This window comes from Peromyscus californicus, unplaced genomic scaffold (genome assembly GCF_007827085.1).
Source record: "Peromyscus californicus insignis strain IS unplaced genomic scaffold, ASM782708v3 Scaffold_6__1_contigs__length_162567912, whole genome shotgun sequence".
Taxonomy (NCBI): domain Eukaryota; kingdom Metazoa; phylum Chordata; class Mammalia; order Rodentia; family Cricetidae; genus Peromyscus; species Peromyscus californicus.
Window position 1 is genome coordinate 138,252,994 of NW_026294584.1, and position 20,968 is coordinate 138,273,961.

Consider the following 20,968-nt stretch of genomic DNA (forward strand, 5'->3'; position numbering starts at 1 on the left):
AAAAAAAAAAAAAGAGTCCAGCACTGCCCCCTGACTGGGCCCTCTGATTCCCTCCTTCAGACGATACTTCATGTCTTGCAGAATAATGGTTCCACTAGTTAGTCTGCCCTTACCTTGGGATCTTTAAAACCCTCAGCTCACTGAGCATACACACCCCACAGATGCTTTGGTGGAACTCACACTTGATCTTAATTGTATGTTTTTCTTCTGAAATCAGGATTCCCAGGTACCAAGTGAGATGTCCGTGACCCCTTGGAGACTTACAGTGACTCTGCAAAAGGGGCATAATTGAGGGCTAAACAGGTGTGATGCAGATTATACTCCCAGGAAACAAGGGAGTGTTTGGATCTTGGTACATCTGAATCAGGACAAAACAGTGCCTTATAAACTTGACCCGCATTGATTAGAGAGCCTACATGTTCTGGCAGATTGTCCCTGTACTATCAGGGCCAATTAACCCAGATTCTCAACTCAAACGATTTCTGGTTTTACCAATTATTTGTCAATGTTATTATGAAATTATTCATCGCTTTCTTGCTCCTGATCATTTTCATTGCATTCCAGGAACAAATTTCTTGTTTCTCCTTAAATATACCTGCATCTCCTGGCTACTATCAAGATGGAGATTTTGTTATTGGAGGACTCTTTTCCCTTAAAGTGACTTTTGGAGACATGAGAAACAGATTTGGCTTTGAAAGCACAACCTATATGCCGGATTATGTTTATGCGTAAGTGGTTGGCTTCTCTCTTTAGAATAATTATTGTTTCAGGATTTCATATATGTATATAATATATTTTGACCAAGTCCACCCCTACTGCCTCCCCTCCAATGTCTTCCTTTCTCCCAGCTTCATGTACTCTTTTCTTTTTTTCTTAATCCACTGTGTTCATTTAGTCTACCAGTACTGCATGAGTATAAGACACCAGCTGGAGCGTGGGCGAGCTCCTAGGGCCAGCATCCTGGAAGGAAAGTGATGCTCCCTTCTCCAGTAGCCGCCAACTGCCGATAGCTACTCTTTGTGGGTCCCTCCCTATTCATGCTGAATCCTCTTAAATGCATGAGAAGGCTTTAAAAGTACTTTGCAATTGAGAACTTACTTATTTATTTATTTAGGATATTGTACTAAGAATATTTTATTTTTCCTGCTTAAATTTACTTGTCACTATTTTTTGAATTGCTGTAGTTGATTAAGCACTGTGTATTTTCCCGAGGTTTATCTAATTATTGAAGACCACAGGAAACGCTACTTGTTAATGTTTGCCATCCCCCACATGCTTCCCTCCTCAATTTTACTTTCTCAGACACAAGTCGCACAGTAAAAAGTCAAAATTGTACATTTGAATGTGTGTGGTGGTGCGAACTTTTAATCTCAGCACTTGAGAGGCAGAGGTAGGTGGATCTCTGTGAGTTTGAGGTTATTCTACATCATGAGTTTCAGGCCAGCCAGGGCTGCATAGTGAGACTGTCTCAAAAAAAAAACATAATCCAAAACCAAAAATTGTGAATTTGATAATGAGTTGTACTATGAATCTGGTTTTTTTAGACCAATTTCTCCACATTTTCAACATAGAGTATCTTGCTTGTTTCTTAGATTATCATGTATACTCTTTATGTGACTTAGATTTTTAGAAATAAAAATCAAGAATTTGGGAGGGAACAGGGGGAGGAACATGGGAGAAGCAGGAGGGAGTAAAGTGAAAGGGGTAAATGACGTAATGATATTTTAACTAAAAAAATTAAGATAAAAAAGAAGACAGAAAAGTGTCTTTCAATTTCTCCTTCTAGGGATCTCACTAAACATTATCAGCACATGCTGGCAATGGTTTTCGCTATAGAAAAAATCAACAAAGACCCGAACATTCTGTTCAACATGTCCCTTGGATTCTACCTCTTCAATGTCAACTTCGTTGAGATGAAAGCCATGGAGAGTTCTATGGCTTTGCTCTCGGGAGGGAGCCCCCCGATTCCTAACTATAGCTGCAGGCCCGAGAAAAGTCACAAGCTGGTTGCTGTGGTAGGAGGCATTTCAACAGGAATGTCAACTCAGATCTCCCGAATCCTGAGTCTCTACAGCGTCCCACAGGTACGCAAAGAATCCTGGCTCCTTGGGTTAAACACAGTGACGTAGTAATAAATGCTTAATAATTCGGTTAGTGTTTCTTGATGAGGTATGGGACTACTTAATAATTTACCAGTTGGTTATCATTTTAACTAAAGTATAATTTATTCATAAGATAAAATCAGGTTTATAAAATAAAATTTAATTTAAAAACCTTCAAAATGGAAAAATATAAATAAAAATGATGACAACCTGTAATTTTCCCACTCCAAGAAAACCTCCTTTGCCATTCCACATTGTTGACACCCAGCCTTTCCTTCCTGTGCAGTCATAGGGCAGCCGCAAGCATGGGGCCGTGACAGTTCTACTCCTGTGTTTTACTGTAACTGCTGTGGACAGGTGCTGGACTATTTTTCTGTAGCATTAGCTTAGGTTGCCACATAATACTTGTTTTTGTAAAGATCAGTGGAGGCATCCGGGCTCTTGATAATTTTCCTCTGTTGGGAAGGAAGTTTTAATCCCCGTCTCTGTTTAAAAATCTTTTTGTTGACTAGTGACGACTCTAATAAACAGTGCCTAGTAGTGGCATTTCTAAACAAAAAATGCGGTTTTGTTCGAAAGGCTTACAATAAACTTGAAAATGGCCATTTAGAAGGGACTTGGACCTGCCTAGGCTCCGTGTGCTGGGCTTTGCTGACTCCCCATGGGAGACCTCGATTTGGGGGATGTGGGGATGTGGGGTGGCTTGGGAAAGGGGGCTGGGGGCGGGAGGAGGGAGGACAAGGGTATGTGGATAGCATGTGGAGTGAGTAGAAAATTTCTTAATAAAGAAAAATGAAAAAGAAAATGACCATTTAGAAATATGTCAGTTCACAAATAACAGTGATCCGGTATCTATTGTTTCCTGCTAATGTCAGGGAAGTAACTGAAAATCTTTGTCAAGTGCATTAGGCTACCATGTTTTTATTTTTGATTTTTACCTATTTATTCATTTTTGAGACAGGGTCTCACTATGCAGACTTGGCTGCCCTATAAATCACTATGTAGCCCAGGCTGGCCTCAAACTCACACAGATCCTCACGCCTCTGCCTCCCAAGGGCTGGGACTAAAGGCATGTACCACCATGCCTAACTAGATTTTTGTTTTTATGAGTTAATTTTATTTCTTCTTTTAAATAGTTTACTTTGGGCACATGATTATTATATTTGTAATAAATACAATTATTTATATTATAAGAAATACATATCAATTGTACTTTGCTCATTTGTCGCTGCTCCTCCTACCTGCCTCTCACTGGTCCCTGTCCTCCCACCAAACAGCCCCACTTCCACTTCCCTGCCCTGGGATCCTTCCCTTTGCTGTACAGAAGCATTTAATTCCACGCAGTCCCGCTGAGCAGCCGCATGATGATTTACTGAGCTATCAGTCCTTTCAGAAGATCCTTGTCTGTGCCACTATTTTGAAGTGTTTCCCCTAGGTTTTCCTTTAGCTATCTCAAAGTTTTAGCTTTTACCTTAATGTCTCTGAGCTGATTTGAATTGATTTTTGCACAGGGTGGCAATACAGTTCTACCTTAATTTTTTTTACATGTGCATGGGTATTCACTTTCCCTAGAAATTTGTAGAAGCAACTGTCTTTTCTCCGAGGTATGTTTTTGACTGTAGTTATGTGAGTTTATTCATGGGTCTTCTGTTTCATTTGTTTAAAGGTTTATTTCATGCCAACATCATATTGTGTTACTATGGCTCAGTATTTTGAGATCTGGTGTTGGAATATGTGTACCATTACCAATGCATGTACCAGATCTCAGTAACTTGAGATCTGGTGTTGGAATACATGTACCATTACCCTCTCTATTTAGGATTTCTTTGTCCATTTGGGGTCTTTTGTGCTTCCAAATGACTTTTAGGATTGCTTTCCTAGTTTTGTGAGGAATATTGTAGGAAGGTTGATGAGAATTATGGTTAATAGTATACAATTCTGGCATATTTTGTAACAGTAATTCAGCCAATCTGTGTGTACCTAAGTTCCTTTCATCTTCTGGAGTCTTCTTCAACATCTTTCACCTCTTTGGTTAAGTTTATTCCTACGTGGTTTATTTTTTAAGCTATTGCATATGGGATTATGCCCATGATTTCTTCCCCTATAAATTCATTATTGATATATAGAAAACTACTAGTTTGTGTATGTTTATTTTGTGTTCTGTTACTTTGATGAAAGTGTATATCTGGTTTGAGAGTTTTCTAGTGGGCTCTTTATGGAATTTTAAGTATGTAAACATATATGTGAACAGGGATAATTTGCCTTCTTGTCCTATTTGGATGTGATTTAAGTATGTAAACATATATGTGAACAGGGATAATTTGCCTTCTTGTCCTATTTGGATGTGTTTTTCTGCTACATTGTTTTGCTGGGATTTCAAGCTAAAAATGAATGGCAAAAGTGAATACTCTCTAGGCCTTTGTTACTAGTTTCACTAGCAAACTTTCAGATTGTCCATCTGGATAAACACTTCAGTGTCATTGAATTCAGTAACTAAGGAGCTATGATCTTTTGGGGGAGTCACGTTGTTTTAGCTTTTCATGTTTCTTTTGTCTCTGTGCTGTGACACAGTTGTGTATCTGCTGGCTTGGATATTTCTTTTGGTTGTACTTGTGTATCTTATTATTGAACTGTGTTCTCTTTTTATTTAGATTAATTTTTATTAATTTTAATGGTGTGTGTGTAGTATATGTGTGTGTGTGTGTAGTATGTGTGTATGTGTGTGGATGTGCATGTGCATGTGCATGTGTGTGCATAGGTATAATGAGTGCAATGTCCACAGAGGCCAGAGGAGTTGGATCCCCTGCTCTGGAGTTGGAGGTGGTTATGAGTCACCTGACACAGTTGCTGGGACTTGAACTTGGGTCCTCTAGGATAATTTTTTGTCAGCATATGTTGTATGGTTTCATTACGGCCCTTCACATACACTTTGTTCTTCCAGTCTGCTTCCTGACACCTTCTCACAGCCTCCAATCTTGCTGTTCCACTCTCTGAACAAAACCCTTTCAGCTTTTACTTCACACTGTCTCATTACTGTACCCCCACATTAGCATCTCTTTTTCCATTCTAGTGGTTCCCTTTCTAGTTTTATGACACACATACACACACACACACACACACACACACACACACACACACACACACACACACACACATATTCAGGTCCCTCAGTTAAGGGAAACATAAAGTATATGTCTTTCTGAGTCTGGATTACTTTGCTTAATATACTATTTCCCGTTCCATCCATCTTCCTCCAAATGTCTTTCTTATTTATGGCTAAATCTAATTCTGTTGTGTATGTGTACCGTGTTTCTGTTTTCATCTATTCATACTTGTGGACTTCTAGTCTGCTTCAGTTTCTTGGTTACTGTGAGTAGTGTAGAGAACAAAAGTAACAGTATAAGATGGATGTGCAATTTCTCTGGAACTGGCTTAGAGCGTGGAGTGTCTACACCCAGGAGTAGTAGAGCTGAGTCGTGTGGTTGGTCTATTGTTTGTGAAGTTCGACGCTGATTTCCATATTGACTATGTCAGTTTGCACTCTTACTTGCAGCAATAAGACTTCCTATTTCCTCACATCCATTTTTTTGTTTTTGTTTTAAGATTTGTTTATTGTATTATATGAGTGTTTTTCCTGCATGAATGTTATATGGACCACATGTGTGCCTGGTGTCCATGGAGGAGACCAGAAGATGTTAGATCATCTGGAACTGGAGGTACAGGTGGTTGTGAGCCACCATGTGGGTGCTGGGAGTGAAACCCAGGTCCTGTGCAGGAAGAGTTCATGTTCTCAACAGCTGCACCATCTCTCCAGGCCCTGCTGATTACTTTCCTGATGACAGCCGTTATGACTGAGGTGAGAGAGTCTCAAAGTATTTGTAATTTGGGTTTCCTGGTGGCTAAGGAAGTTCAACACTGTTAAAATTGTTATTGGACACTTGTGTTTCTTTCTTTCTGTTTGAGAACTGTCGGTTTAGTTCATTAACTCATGCATTGATTTAATGATTTGGGGCTTTGTTTCATTTTGTTTTGTTTTTTGAAGTTCAAGTTTTGTTCTTCTTCAACCTGTGGTCAGTGGGCTGCATGTGGCCAATGATAGCTTTGTACGTGGCCCAACCCAAAAAATTAAACTTATTCATTACACTGTGAGACTTTTTCGAAATTTCTTTTTGTAATTCAGTTGCATACTTCTTAAGTGTGAACTGTGTAGATGGCAATGCTGTTTCTAGATTTTCATTTCCTTTATCACGTTAGCATTTTTGTTTGAGAGTTTCTGTGTAAAATAAGTAATTCACCTCTAATACATGTAAATGCACCCCTAATGTATGTAAATTATTCTGTCACTAAATATGGCAGATAATCCTTTCTCCCCATCTGTTTTCTTTACCAGCCTGGGTGCTGCACGTCGGCTCTTCAACAGTTCCATGTGTTAGATCCTCTGTGTCCTAAGTCCCACATCTTCCTTTCTTGATTTACTCTCACATTTTACAGAGCACGTCCCTGAGTTGAAACTTTACGGAAGGTTTCTCAGTTGTGGTTTTCATTGATTGACTTACTTTTTAAGTTCCAGCAACTTCATTTGGTGGTTTTCCAGAATTTCAATTTCTCTGCTGAAATTTTCCTCCACATTTCAAAATTCCTCCACCAAATTCCTGTTTGCTAACTCCTATTCAGGTTCTGATCGATTCCCTCGCTACATCTGCCTGCTTATTTGAGTCTTGTTTGTGACTGTTGATCACTGTGTAGGAAGACTCTGACATCCTCTCTCATTCCTTCTTTTTAAACTATCTTTGATTTCTAGTACTGAGGAATTATGACCTTGTGGAGGTGTCATAGTGGTTTGTTGGTTTGTTTTCTCTCTCTCTCTCTCTCTCTCTCTCTCTCTCTCTCTCTCTCTCTCTCTCTCTCTCTCTCTGTGTGTGTGTGTGTGTGTGTGTGTGTGTGTGTTTGTCTCTGTTGTATTTTGTGCATCTGTTGGGATGAATTTGTCCTCTAGTCCTTTATTTTTCTCTTTTTATCATTTATTTTATTTTCTCTTTTAGATTGTGTGTGTGTGTGTGTGTGTGTGTGTGTGTGTGTGTGTGTGTGTGTGTGTGTGTGATGTGGTCAGGTATGGCATGTGCACATGAGTATGCAGGAAGATGTGTCAGGACACCCACATGTGGAGGCCAGAGTGTCTTCCTCCATTGCTTTCTATACTCTGCCTTGAGACAGGGTCTTTCACTGAACTGGAAGCTTGGCGTTTTGGCTAGGCTGACTCATCAGCAAGCCCCTGAGATCTGCCTGTCCCCACCCCACAGTGCTGGGGTACAGGCACATGCAGCCACGTCTGACATGTTACGGGGATAGTGAGGATGCTAATGCTTGCAGAGCAAATATGTTCAACCTGCTGAGCCATCTTCCCAAGCCTCATGATTTATATTTTATTAATTTCTTAAGTTAGCGTACCAAGTCACAGGTTTATCATGGCTTCTTCATACGCATATATCATTATGCGTTGTTCTTCATTTCCCTCAGACTTTGGTCACGAGACTCCACAGTTATCCTCTGATGTTGAACTTAGCACCTCACCCCCAAGCCAGTGAACTGAATCCTCTCTCCATCCTGCCTGAGCCAAGCCTCCTCCCACCTAAATATTCAGTTTGTTGCTATCATGACCTCCCATTTTCCACACCTGCCTCCTAAGACAGCCTCCTCCAGGCCTGTTCAGGTGCCTGCAGGCTCTGTGATGTGTGATTGTTTCCTGTTCTTCGGGGGCCCCCAGAGGAGCTCAGTGTTAGACCATAGGCTCTTTCCTAAGACAGCACCCTGCCACAGCCCTCTGAGTCATGAGGAGTGACCAACTGCAGTTTTTCTCCATTGTCAGGCCATCAGCTTGGAGGAACAGCTGTCTTCCTGAAAGCTACATCTGGTTTTGAGTCCTGAAAGAACTATGGGCTTGTCCTGCAGACTGGACAACAGGTCTCTCCATCACAGACCCTTGCCTTATCCTTTGGATGCGGTTTCTGCTTCTCCTCTCATGGGGAGCAGTGCTGGGGAGCAGTGTGTGGTTGACTTCTTCTCATGGGGTTGTCCTTCTGTCTCTCCATACTCTCCTGCTGTCCTACAGCCCCATGTGGGTTTCTGCTGTTTGCCTTTTCTGTTGTTGCTGCTTTGCTTTATGGGTTTTTTTTAATTATCTTTTTTATTTTATTAATTTTTTTTACATCCCAACTGCAGTTTCCCCTCCCACCTTGTGGAGGCCCACAAAGGTTTCCTAGTGAGAGCTGAGCTTGCTTTACTCAGCAGGGCTGCATTAGAGGATTGCTTGACCATGTGTGTGGTTACTAGGTGATTGGAAGGGTTTGCATTTGGCTGTGCTAGGGAGAGTTCTTTGCTCCACCCCTTGGCATTCCTATAAGAAGCCCTTTAGAAGACACAGAAAGGGCTGGTGGGTAAGGATCTAGGCCCTCCTGAGGCTATCCTGTGTTTCTATCTGTTTCTCTCCCCTCTATCCTTCTATCTAAATCTCTTATTCCTCACTCCTCAAGAGTACTCTGGGGTAAAATGTGGGAGCCAGTCTCCCAGCTTGGCTCCCACAGATGGCGCCGTGAACAGGGACCAGGAACTTGGTGAAAGGAGTGTCAGGGACATTGCAGGTATAAGGGGGCATGCCTGATAAGGAATTAAGATATAGAGGCAATGGTATTTTATTCTAGGGAGTGAAAGTTAGGCAGTGGAATGCAGAAGTTGAAAAGTGAGACTGCAGTATATATTTCTCTCTATCTAAGTTTCTTTCTTTTTTCTCTCTCTTAATTTCTATCTATAAAAATTAAGAAAAAATGTAAGGTAGAATATAGGAATATAGTGTGAGAAGAAATTTAGAATAAGAGCAGAATTAGGAATATTGGATAAAAAGAAACTTAGGGTGAAGTAGAACAAGATAAGCAACAAGACAGAGGAACTATGTCCTTGATTTCCAACCATGGGACTATGAATGCAACTCCTGAGAAGAATCAGAGTCATAAAAAAAATACTATGAAAGAAAATGGACAGAAAAAGATTCCTATGGAAGTTTTTGGCCTGTGGACAGCTTTGATCTTAGCCCTTAGTTACAAGGAAAGAATTTTCCCTGAGGTAGATGTGGATAAAATAAATCTCTTCACTCTGCTGGCATTCCCACTGTATGAAAAAAATTGTACCATCAGAATTAGTTTCCTCTTGACCGTGAAGCCAAGTTTAGGGAACAGAAGACTTAGGAAAAACTTAGTGATCTTTCTCTAAAAAACTGAAAGCTTTTCAGGTCTTTCATTCTCAGATCTCTTTTCCTGTATGGGCAAAATTAGATTTACCTGGAAATAACATCTATCAGTATGTGAAAATCACATGTAATTGCTCTAAGAAAAAAACAAAAATCCTCTTGGAATATGGCAAATCCTCTTTGCTAGTCCTGTCTCTCCTTCAAGTCAGTAAAATAAGCAGCCAGGATCCCCTGTGGTCAGAGCCTATGCCCAAGAAAGTGCAGGCAGGAAGCTGAGTAGGGGCAGTATCCCCCAAGGTAAAGCTGCAGCAGAGGTGGTACGGGACCCAGGGAGGGACTGCTGGTGTGGAAGCAGTGAGCAGAGAATCTGAGCCTCAGCTAAAGCATCAGGGACTCTACATCTTGGGGGAGGGGACAAGCAGAGGATCTATGGGGGAGGAATCTTACCGAAAAAGCTTTATTTCAAGTACTTTCATTTTCTTTCACTGACCCAGTAAGAAGGAAGACAAGCGACAATCTGTAAGTGCATGCATGTGGGCAGGCATGGCCCACTCTGGGGACAATGTCAGGTGGAGGAAGTACACCTGTCAATGCCAGCTCAGGGAGAACAGAAACCTCCCCTGGTGGAAAAAGCTTGCTTGATCGTGATTTTCAGTACAAAAACAAGCCATGTAAATGGAAACAGGAGTGCGGCAGACCCAAAAGGCAGTTTGGGAAATGTAATCCATAATGTGACAGTGTGACACTCTAGAGAAAGGCAGCTTGGGAAATGTAGTGTGTAAAAGTGAGGCAGTATAGGCAAGCAGGACCAGAGAAAAGGCAGATAGACTGGGACCAAAAAAACTTTCAAATGTTCCTGGTAACTTAGCAGAAAAATGCCCAAGGGAAATACTGTCAGCATAACCAAAAAAACACACACACCCAAAATGCCATTTTTTTCCACAAGCTTTGTTAGCTTATCTCCAGGGAATGAGAAACAGGTAAACAGCTTGCCTGTCAGGTGGGAATTATTTGCTATGAAAAAGCAAGATGGTAAAATTTAACATAAAACAGACATTCCTTATAATCCTCAAGGACAAGGCATAGTGGAAAGAGCCCATGACAATCTTAAGAAACAGTTTTTAAAAAGTAATAAGGGAAAAATTGTACCCTCAGAAGCTTATTGGCTGCCTAAGTTTGGTATGATGTGTGGAATAGAGAAATGTCAGCTCCAATGATGCTCCTCAAGAACTGGAGTAACTTTTAGAATGATATTAAAGCTGACCACGAACTCCAAACTTTCAGAAATAAAGCAGTGTTGAGTTCACTTATAATTTTTACGATGGTAACTCATGATTTGCATACTCTGTCTTGTTGAAAGAAAATAAGTTAGTTCTGTTAAGAGATTCTTTCGAGATGTTTGCTAATAGAGTTTCCTCTTGAATATAAGTTTGGTAAATAGTTCCTCTAAGCAACCTCTTCTAGATATGTGCTAAAGTTTGTAAAATAATCCTATAAAGTTTCCTTTTGAATGTTTGTAAAAAGTGTAAATGTTGAATGTAAGTTTGTAAAAAGTGTAAATATTAAATGTAAGTTCATACTGGAATTGTTTTTATTATTCCATCAATATCTGTCTAGTCCAGACAAATTAGATAATGTTAATTTTTAAAGGATAAACTGAATCAATCACATTAGAAGTATCTTGAAGTTTTTATTACTCTTTTACCTTCAGATATATTTGAACACTTTTTATGATAGCTTAAAATATAATTTTATGATCTCAGTGGCCCCTGGAAAACTTAAGGGAAGAGATCATAATTAGGGGAGCTTTTCCATCTTCTCCCTAGAAGTTTCCACTCTTTCTGTTTCTGTTTAGAAAGGGGTAGGCCTCCCACAAAAGGGTAGGCTTCCCACAATCAAGTTCTACTGCTGTGGTTGGGACATATGTATAGATGAGCTACGTAAATAGTAAAAAGTGTTTTTATAATTAGCATAAGTTTTTGTTTATTTGAGTGGATACTTTGAAATGATTTGAAATGACTGTTTTCTCCTGGGAATCAAAATAGTCTCTTGAAAATTTTATTTAACATCCATTAAGAGAGAGTTTTGATCCAGGAAAAGGGCTTGGTGCAGCTAAGACTGCTGTAGTTACCTTAGACCCATTCCAATAAGGATATTCCATCATTTTTCTCCTCTACTCCTTTACTGGGAGGTGTGGCAGCTATGGAGATCGCTGTGGATGTTTGCAAGCTCTTAGTAGAGACCTGGGTCAGAGCTGAGTTAAGCTCTGTACCTCCTCTTGACAGAGTCTGGTAACCAAAGATGGGCAGCTTTCTTCTTGACAACTCCCTGAATGTGTGAATGTAAAATTAATCAAGAAGGATGACCTAAGACAGTCACAGTCTATCTGAGGGGCCTGAGGGGCCCTTTTTTTATATCAAGAAGGGGAAATTGTGGAGGCCCACAAAGGTTTCCTAGTGAGGTCTGAGCTTGCTTTACCCAACAGGGCTGCATTAGAGGATTGCTTCACCACGTGTATGGTCACTAGGTGATTGGAAGGGTTTGCATTTGGCTGTGCTAGGGAGAGTTCTTTGCTCCACCCCTTGGCATTCCTATAAAAAGCCCTTTAGAAGACACAGAAAGGGCTGGTGGATAAGGATCCAGGCCCTCCTGAGGCTATCCTGTGTTTCTATCTGTTTCTCTCCCCTCTATCCTTCTATCTAAATCTCTTATCCCTCACTCCTCGAGAGTACCCTGGGGTAAAATGTGGGAGCCAGTCTTCCAGCTGGCCTCCCACACCTCCTCTCCTCCTAGTCCCTGCCTCCCACCTCCCCTGTGCTCCCCCTTGCCTCCATCCACTCCTTCTCCATTTCTGTTTAGGAAAGGGCAGGCCTCCCATGGATATCAACCAAACACGGCATACCAGGTTACAGCAAGAATAGGCACCTCCCCCTCCTATTAAGGTTGGGCAAGGCAACCTAGTATGAGGAATAGGGTCCCAAAAGCTGGCAAAAGAGTCAGAGACAACCCCACTCCCACTGTTCAAGTCTCACAAGAATACCAAACTAACAAAAACAACATATGTGTGGAGGGTCTAAGTTAATCCCATGCAGGCTCCCTGGTTGTTGGTTCAGTCTCTGTGAGCTCCTTTGAGCCCAGGTTAATTGTTTCTGTAGGTTTTCTTGTGATGTTTCCTTGACCCCTCTGGCTCCTACAATTCTTCCTCCTCAGTGGGATTCCCTAAACTTATTCTGATGTTTGGCTGTGGGTCTCTGCATCTGTTTCCCTCAGTTTCTGGATGATGCCTCTCTCATGACAATTGGGCTAGGCACCAATCTATGAGTATAGCAGAATATCATTAGGAATCATTTCACTGACTTTTTTTTTGCCAGTCATGTTTGGCTCTACCCTAGATCTTTGGGCTATCCTACCTCTGGGTCTTGGCCCTCTAGGCAGTGTCAGGGGTGAGCTTCCTCTGGGGGCATGGGTCTTAAGACCCATCATTGGTTGGCCACTCCCACAATTTCTATGCCACCATTACCCCAGCACATCTTGCAGGCAGGGCAAATTGTAGATCAAAGGCTGTGTGGATGGGTTGGTGTCCAATCTCTCCACTGGAAGTCTTGTCTGGTTATAGGAGATGGCCAGTTCAGGTTCTGTATCCCCAGTCGCTAGGAGTCTTAGCTGGGGTCACCCTCATGGATTTCTGGGAGTTTCCTTTGCACTATGTTTCTAGCTCATCCTGAGACACTCCTTCCCCCTTTTTCCAGTACTCTCTCTCCCTCCATCTGATCCCTCCTGTTCTCATCCCATCCCCCACCTCACCCCACCAATCCACCTGTGATTTGGTTTTGGTTTTTAAAGATGGGGATCTCTCTACTCCATACTGCTAGCTGTCCTGGAACTTGCTATGTAGACCAGGCTGCCTTCAAACTCACAGAGATCCACCTGCCTCTGCCTCCTGAGTGATGGCATTTAAGGAGCTCTTCCATCTCTTGAGTGGAGTCTGTTCTTTGCTTTGTTGACTCTTCTCATTCATTGTGTCTAATGGAAGAAGCTTCAAATTGACCAGCTTTTCTTCTTGGGTTTTTATAAAACTAGAACCCTCTGGGTATGTAAGAGACAGTTTCATTCTTCCTAATGACTAAAAATCTTTCATGTACCTGTGTGTGAGTGCATGAGAGAGTGGGCAGGCACGTTTCTGCTCATGAGTGTGGAGGCTAGAAGTTAACATCAGGTCCCTTCCCAACCGTTCTTCACCTTGACAGCACCTCTCAGTGAACCTAGAGTTAGCGGATTTGTGACTGGCGGACAAGTCTCAGGGATCAGCCCATCTCCACCTCCCTGGGATTCCAGCCATTCATCACTGTGCCCAGCTTTGAAATGGGTGCTGGGGATCAAATTCCGGTCCATCCTCTCGCACAGCATGCTCTTTAGCAGTGAAGCCATCTCTGAAAATATTTTCTTTTTTCTTTTCCCTACAAACAAATGTATTCTCTCAGGCCACATTAAAGAAAGGAAGTATTTTTGTTGAATTTCAAACATTTTTTTAAATTTATGGCTTAAAAGCTGTTCATTTCAGGTTTTTAGAAAATTTTAAATAAACATAAAAATAAGCTAGTTTCATGAGTCTTGTGAGCCAATTATCAAAGTTTAATAATATAAAAAATGGCAATCTTATATCATCTATTAAAATTGCTTGCTTCTGTGTATTTATTAAATATTGAGTATTTCTTTATGCTACCTGTCTTCTTCCTCAAAGTACTTATGTTTATTTCATTTTGTGATTTTATTTCTGCCTCCCCTTCCCTTTCCCCAGCCTCTCTCTCTCAGCCAGTTAACATGTATTGAATGTCTACATTCAATTGTCATGATTTTGGATCCAATAAGTAAAATGTTCACTAAACATTCAAATTCAGATGCATGGTGAGAAGTTGGTGTACAGAGCCAAGGTGTGAGCTAAGTGGGCGTGTAATTTTAGGATATCATTTAGGGAATTTGTGTCAAAACAGAGATCAGATCCCAATCTGAGTCATGGGATATTCTGATAACTCTGATATCACCAGTGGGGGAGATAGAAAAGATCCAGTAAGGCAGGCTGACAGTGTTGGCCAAACCCTTTGATTGAGGAAATGCATTCCTTGATAGAAGAAAGAATCCTGGAACTCATTAAGAAGCACATTTTTAAGAAAAAGATTGTTTCATGCCAATGTTCGGTTAGGTGAAATAAATTTTAATAACTGGCCATCTGATTTAGAAGATTAGATAATTAATGATCTAGCCTTTTTTTTTCAAGAGGAGATGCCCTGAAGTGCACAGGAATAACAATATAGACATCTCAATTGAAGTTTCCTGGCAAGAAGGGCAGCAACGTGATGGGGATAGCCAGAGAGCACTGGGTAAGGAGAGATTTTACAGCAGGCACTGAGTGAGATAACCAGGTTTTTACCCCAAGCAAGCTTATTTTAGGGCAGTTGACTATGAATTAAGCATTACAGAAAAACAAGAGGAATAGGAACTTCTAGGGAAATATAGAGCTCACTAGTGGATTTTAAAATGTTTCATGGATTCCTTTTTATCAGTTAATTAGTTTTGGATTCGTGACTTCCAGGAAAAAAAAAAAAGCCTTTCATGTTAATATGTCACTACTTCCATTGTCGGGAAAAAACAAGATTTGGTACAGGAAGTGATGGATTTGCAAATGCTCTTGTTTGCTTGGTAATACCAGAACTGAGGGCAGGAGATAGACACTCTGTGGCCTTATTTGATATATTTTTCAAAAGTGTTGAGAGGACTGGAGAGATGGCTCAGAGGTTAAGAGCATTGGCTGCTCTTCCAGACGTCCTGAGTTTGATTCCCAGCAACCACATGGTGGCTCACAACCATCTATAGTGGGATCTGATGCCCTCTTCTGGCAAAACTTATACATACAGAAAGAGCACTTCTACATAAAATAAATACATACATCTTTTTTTTAAGTGTAAAGAGAAAGATATATGTCATGTAAGCCATAAGAATTAATGGGTCATAGGTAACAAATCGATGTATCTTAGTAAAGTTATTTAATTGTTTAATTTCTCCTAGAGTGCATTAACAGATAAGATAAACTAAACCATTTGGGAATAAACGTCACTGTCTTGTATAAGTAGTAACTTTGCTTTCCAATTAGATCAGCTATGCTCCTTTTGACCAGAGTCTCGGGACCAGAGTCCAGCCCTATTCTCCTTACCAGTTTCCTGTGGACACTGCAGCTCTCTATCAGGGAATTATTCAACTGCTGCTGAACTTCAGTTGGGTCTGGGTTGGCCTTGTTGTCCCAGATGATATGAGGGGAGAAATATTCCTTAGGGACATCACAGAAGAGATGACCATCCATGGACTTTGTGTTGCATTTGCAGAAAAAATTCCAGAATTTCCTGCTAAGGACACAACAAACAGGCTACGTTTCACAGAAAGATTCACATTGACAAATGTCATTGTTGTATTTGGAGACACATATTCTCTTCTGAGGCTTGTCTATAACATCTTTTGCAATACTCCTCTTGGTAATGTCTGGGTCACAACTTTGGACTGGGATATCACCACATTACCATTTGAACAAAGTCTAAGTTATACATACTTTGGTGGAGGATTATCATTTTCTGTTTACATGGATGAAATTCTGGGATTCAAGGATTTTCTCAGGAGTGTTCAACCTGGAAAATACCCTCATGATATCTTTATCTAGGATGTGTGGTCAGTATTATTTGAATGTCCATATTCAGATCAGGACTTTATCAGGGAATTGAGTCAGTGTGAACAAAATGGAACCCTGGCCACACGAGCTCTGCATGCTTGGGATATGAATGCCTCTCCCCCAAGCTACAGAGTCCATACTGCAGTGTACGCCATCGCCCAGGCACTGCATGAGGAGCTGTCACTCAGAATGGAAGGAGACTCACTTGATAAAGGTGTACCCCCAGCTCCTCTCCCATAGAAGGTAGCTGGCTTTGTGTTTTTTGGGGGGTAATGAGCCCTGGCTTGTAAGTTCTGTGCTTTGTTTCATGATCTTCTCATAGTTACCCTCAAATTGAAGTAAAGGATGTTTTTTTATTAAGAAAAACACATTTTGGAAGGATCTTATTTAAATTTAAATTAACATTTTCATCAGGAAACAATACATGCATGATGTTAGGAGAAATAATGATCATGTCTCAAGCATATTCAAACAATGATAGTTATGCCCAGTTGTCACATATATTTTGGGGTTTTTTTGTTTGTTTGTTTTGTTTTGTTTTGAGACAGGGTTTTCTGTGTATCCCTGGCTGTCCTGGAACTTGTTTTGTGGACCAAGCTGGCCTCAAACTTAGAGAGATCTGCCTGTCTCTGCCTCCAGAGTGATGGGATTAAAGGCGTGTACCACCACACCCAAATTGTCACGTACCTTTTTTCCTTACTGCTTTTATTGTTCTGTGAAGAAATTATAATCAAGAGATATTTTAACATGTATAAATATGGCCTATTTTAAGGAATTTTAGGTACATGTGATCCAAATAGCTTGTTTTGTTTTGATAAACGGATCCAAGAAAGAGCATATAGCTTCTATAAGGCTGGGCATTTATGATCCATGCCTGTTATCCAGCACTTGGAAGGCTGAGGCAAGAAGAGCATAAGTTTGAAGCCAGCCTGAACTACATAAATAGATCTCATCCCAAAAATCACATCCCAAACCAAACTAAAACAAAAATAGCTTCTTTGTAAATGAAGCTGGATTGAGTGGAGTGGCACTAAATCAAGTCACATCATCAACTTGCCAAGTTTCCCCCTTTGTATCTGCTTATCTCTTCCACACCTATTCACATTTCCAACAATGTATAAGAGTCCTTTCTCTCTGCATCTTTACCGACACCTTATCTTTTGAGTTTGTTTTAAATTTGCTTATTGTTTAATAGTTTCATACACTTACGTAATGAATGTTGGGCATTTTCTGCCCCACCCGATTCCATTCTCTCTCCCCTTCCATTGAAGCCTTTCTTCCCATCAAGTCCCCTCTCACTTACTTACTTCCATGACTGCTGTGTGTGTGTGTGTGTGTGTGTGTGTGTGTATGTGTGTGTGTGTGTGTGTGTGTGTGTGTGTGTGTGTGTGTGTGTGTGTGTGATCCTCTGAATTTAATTGAAGTTTCTTGCCCAAGAGTGGGAGGTTATTTACTGGACTAAAGGCCAATTGTCTCTTCAGATCACATAAATCTTTGGTCTGTTTTGAATTTTGACATCAGGCATCCTAACACACACACAAAGTGGTACAGCTCATGGTGAGCTGCTCTTGCCTTCCCCTGGAGACCAGTGATGCTAAACACCTTTCCGTATACTTCATTAGCATATGCATGCCTTTCTTGAAAAAATATCTATCAAATATTTTCCCCTATTTTAATGTTTTGGCTAAATAATTTCATTAATTACCTATAAATTTAGGGTATTAACCCCTTATTGGTGTCTTGTTTACAAATGTCCTCTTTCATTCCGTGAATTGTCCTTTGACTCTGTTGGTTGTTTTCTTCGCTGTGCAGAGCCTTTTATTTGGTGTAGTTCAACTGCTTTCATTGACTGCTTTTGATGCTGTCTTTGAAAATATCATCACCAAGACCAATGACATTGAAAAACTGCCCCCTCTGTTTTATTCTAGTTTTATATTCTAGGATTTTGACATGTTTTTACTTTATTTAATGTATGGAATAAGGCAAAAGACCCAGCTGCAGTTATTTACACATAAACACCCTGTTTTTACAACAGCATTTATGGAGGAGACTAAATTTTCCCCTTTGTGTGTTCTTGGTGTCTTGTGTGTTCTGTTTGTCTATGGACTTTCTGTTCAGTTCCTCTGGGATGTGTATGTGTTTTATGCCATGTTTGTATTGCTATAGATTCTTAGAATTGTTGGAAATAGGAAACATAATGCTTCTAACTTTGTTCCTTTTGATCAAGTTCACATGAGGCATTAGACTTCTTTGTGGATACCCCCATGGGAATTTTAGGACTTGTTAATCTATGAGAAAGATGATTATGTAAATTTTGATGGCAATTGTCCTAATCTGAAAAATGTTTTGTGTAATGGTATCATTTAAACAATATTAATTCTTCTTATCTTTGATGTACTTACCTTTCTGTGTTTCTTCAATCTCTTTTATCAACATCTTCCAGGTTTAACCATAGGGACACTTTACCTACTTGGTTAAATATGTTCCTAACTAGTAAAATAATTAGGAATTTTGTTTACATTGGCATAAATTTGTTATGCACTATACTAGGTCTCACAGGATAGCTATATTCAAGTATATACGAGACTTTGACTATGTTTCCCCTTATCCCTTTACTCCCTTTCCTATGCCCTCCCAACTTGTGGTGGCTTGGATGAGAAATGTCCCCCATAGGTTCAGGATTTGAACAATATGTTTCCTGGAAGAGCATTTGTTTAGGGAGATTAGATGATCCAGTCTTGCTGGAGAAAGTACATTGCTGCAGAAGAGTTTTGATACATATATATCTATCTCCATCTAACTTCCAGTTTACTGTCTCTTCTTACAGTTGAGGATGTGAGCATTCAGCTTCCTGTGCCATCACACCTGCCTGCTGCCATGATCCTCACCATGAAGGACTCTGATGCCTCTGGAGCCATAGGCCCAAATAAACTCTTCCTTCTGTAAGTTGCTTTTGGTCATGGTGCTTTATCATAGCAACAGATCAATAACTAACATGTAACTCCTGTTAGTCATCTTTGTTCCACTAGACAGTTCTACCTCTACATCTTCTCTGTGTGTGTGTGTGTGTGTGTGTGTGAGAGAGAGAGAGAGAGACAGACAGAGAGACAGACAGAGACAGAGACAGAGACAGAGAGAGAGAGAGATTTTGTGTATCTATAAAAACCTAAAATCCACAAATGAGAGAAAAAATCCACAATATGTGACTTTCTGAGTCTGACTTTGCTTAATAAAATAATCTCCAATTGCAACAATTTTCCCATAAATGGCATAACTTCATTAGTCTTTATAGCTGGATAAAATTCTATTGTGCCTGTATGCCAAATTTTCTTTAACTATGCATTAATTGTTAGACACTATATTAATTACTTTTCTATTGTTGTGATAAAACACCATGACCAAGTAAACTTATAGAAGAAAGGGTGTAGTTTTGGGCTGACAGTTCCAGGGGGACAAGAGTTTATCACAGCAAGGAGGCATGGCAGCAAGCATCCGACATGGTGGCAGGGGCAGGAAGCTTGGCAGCAAGCATCAGATATGGTGGCAGGGGCAGGAAGCTTGAAAGACCATATTTCAACCACAAAACAAAGCAGAGAAAGTAAGCTGAAAATTCTGTATATATACTCAAAACCCACCCCCAGTGGCATGTTTCCTCCAGCAAGGCTGCATCCCTGAAACCTGAAACAATGCCAACCAAGTGGGGGACAAGTGCTGAAATACCTGAATCCATGGAGGACATTTCTTAGTCAAACCACTGCATACACCAAAGCTGAGACCATCAGCTCTCTGTTGTTGCAATAAACCCTACTGTGAAGTACCCCTGATACACTGACCTAAAAGTCCTTCAAGTAAATACCAAGAAGTGGTATAGCTGGATCGTATGGTAGATCCATTCTTGTGGGGTTTTTTGTTGTTGTTTTTCTTTTTCTTTTCTTTTCTTTTTTCTCTCTCTTTTTGAGATATGGTTTCTCTGTGTAGCTTTGCGCCTTTCCTGGAACTCGCTTTGTAGACCATGCTGGCCTCGAACTCACAGAGATCCACCTGGCTCTGCCTCCTGGGTGCTGGTATTAAAGGCGTGCGCCACCACCGCCCGGCCCATTCTTGTGTTTTTGAGGAACCTCCTTACTGTTTTCCGTAGTGGCTGGACTATTTTACATTTCCACCAGTAGTGTATAAGAGTATTCTTTTCTCTGTATTATGGTTGGCATTTGTTGTTATATGGGTTTTCCATTGCTATGATAAAACACCATGACCAAAGGAGACTCATGGAAAAAAAAGAATGTGTTTTGGCTCAGGTTCCAGAGGGAGGAGAGTCTTTAATGGTGGGGAGGCACAGCAGCAGATGGCTGGAATAAGAAGTAGAGAGAAATCAGAGATAGCCAGCCGCAGGTGGGATGAGGCTACATACTCTTAAAGCCCACCCCAGTGACATACTTCCTCCAGCAATACTCCATGGCCTAAACATTCCACAACCTCCCCAAACAACACTATCAACAGGGACCAAGTATTTAAACACCTGAACCCATCAGGGGGTCATTGCTCATTCAAACCACTATATATAGTTTCATGCGCATGTGCATGTGTTTGTGTGTATGTGCTTGTGTGTGTGAGTGTGTGTGTGTGTTTCTTTAAGAATTTTGAGAAATTTGTACAGTGTGTTTTGATCATATTCATTCCCCACTTCCTTCCACTCTCCTTTCCTCTACCCACCCGAATTTGCACACCACCCCCTTAAAACTCATCAAGACCTAATTTGTGTTGCCCCAACAATTTTGGATATGTTACCTTCTGCGGGAGCATGGTCAACTCTCCACAGGCTACTCTCTTAGAGAAAACTGACCGGCCTTTCCAGTAGCTGGCAATTGCCAATAACACCTCAGCTGGGGTAGGACTTACTGCCCAGCTGCTTTG

At 40.7% G+C, this 20,968-nt stretch overlaps 1 protein-coding gene across 1 annotated transcript in view; it reads left to right on the plus strand.

Moving 5' to 3' along the window:
• Positions 1-513: 513 nt before the first annotated feature.
• The window catches only part of LOC128099755 (vomeronasal type-2 receptor 26-like), a 34,606-nt gene continuing 14,151 nt past the window's right edge, over positions 514-20,968 (plus strand). Inside the window, 3 exon segments of the mRNA XM_052721573.1 lie at positions 514-728; positions 1,787-2,084; positions 15,491-16,300. Of these exon segments, the coding sequence (XP_052577533.1) occupies positions 514-728; positions 1,787-2,084; positions 15,491-16,300 (1,323 nt within the window).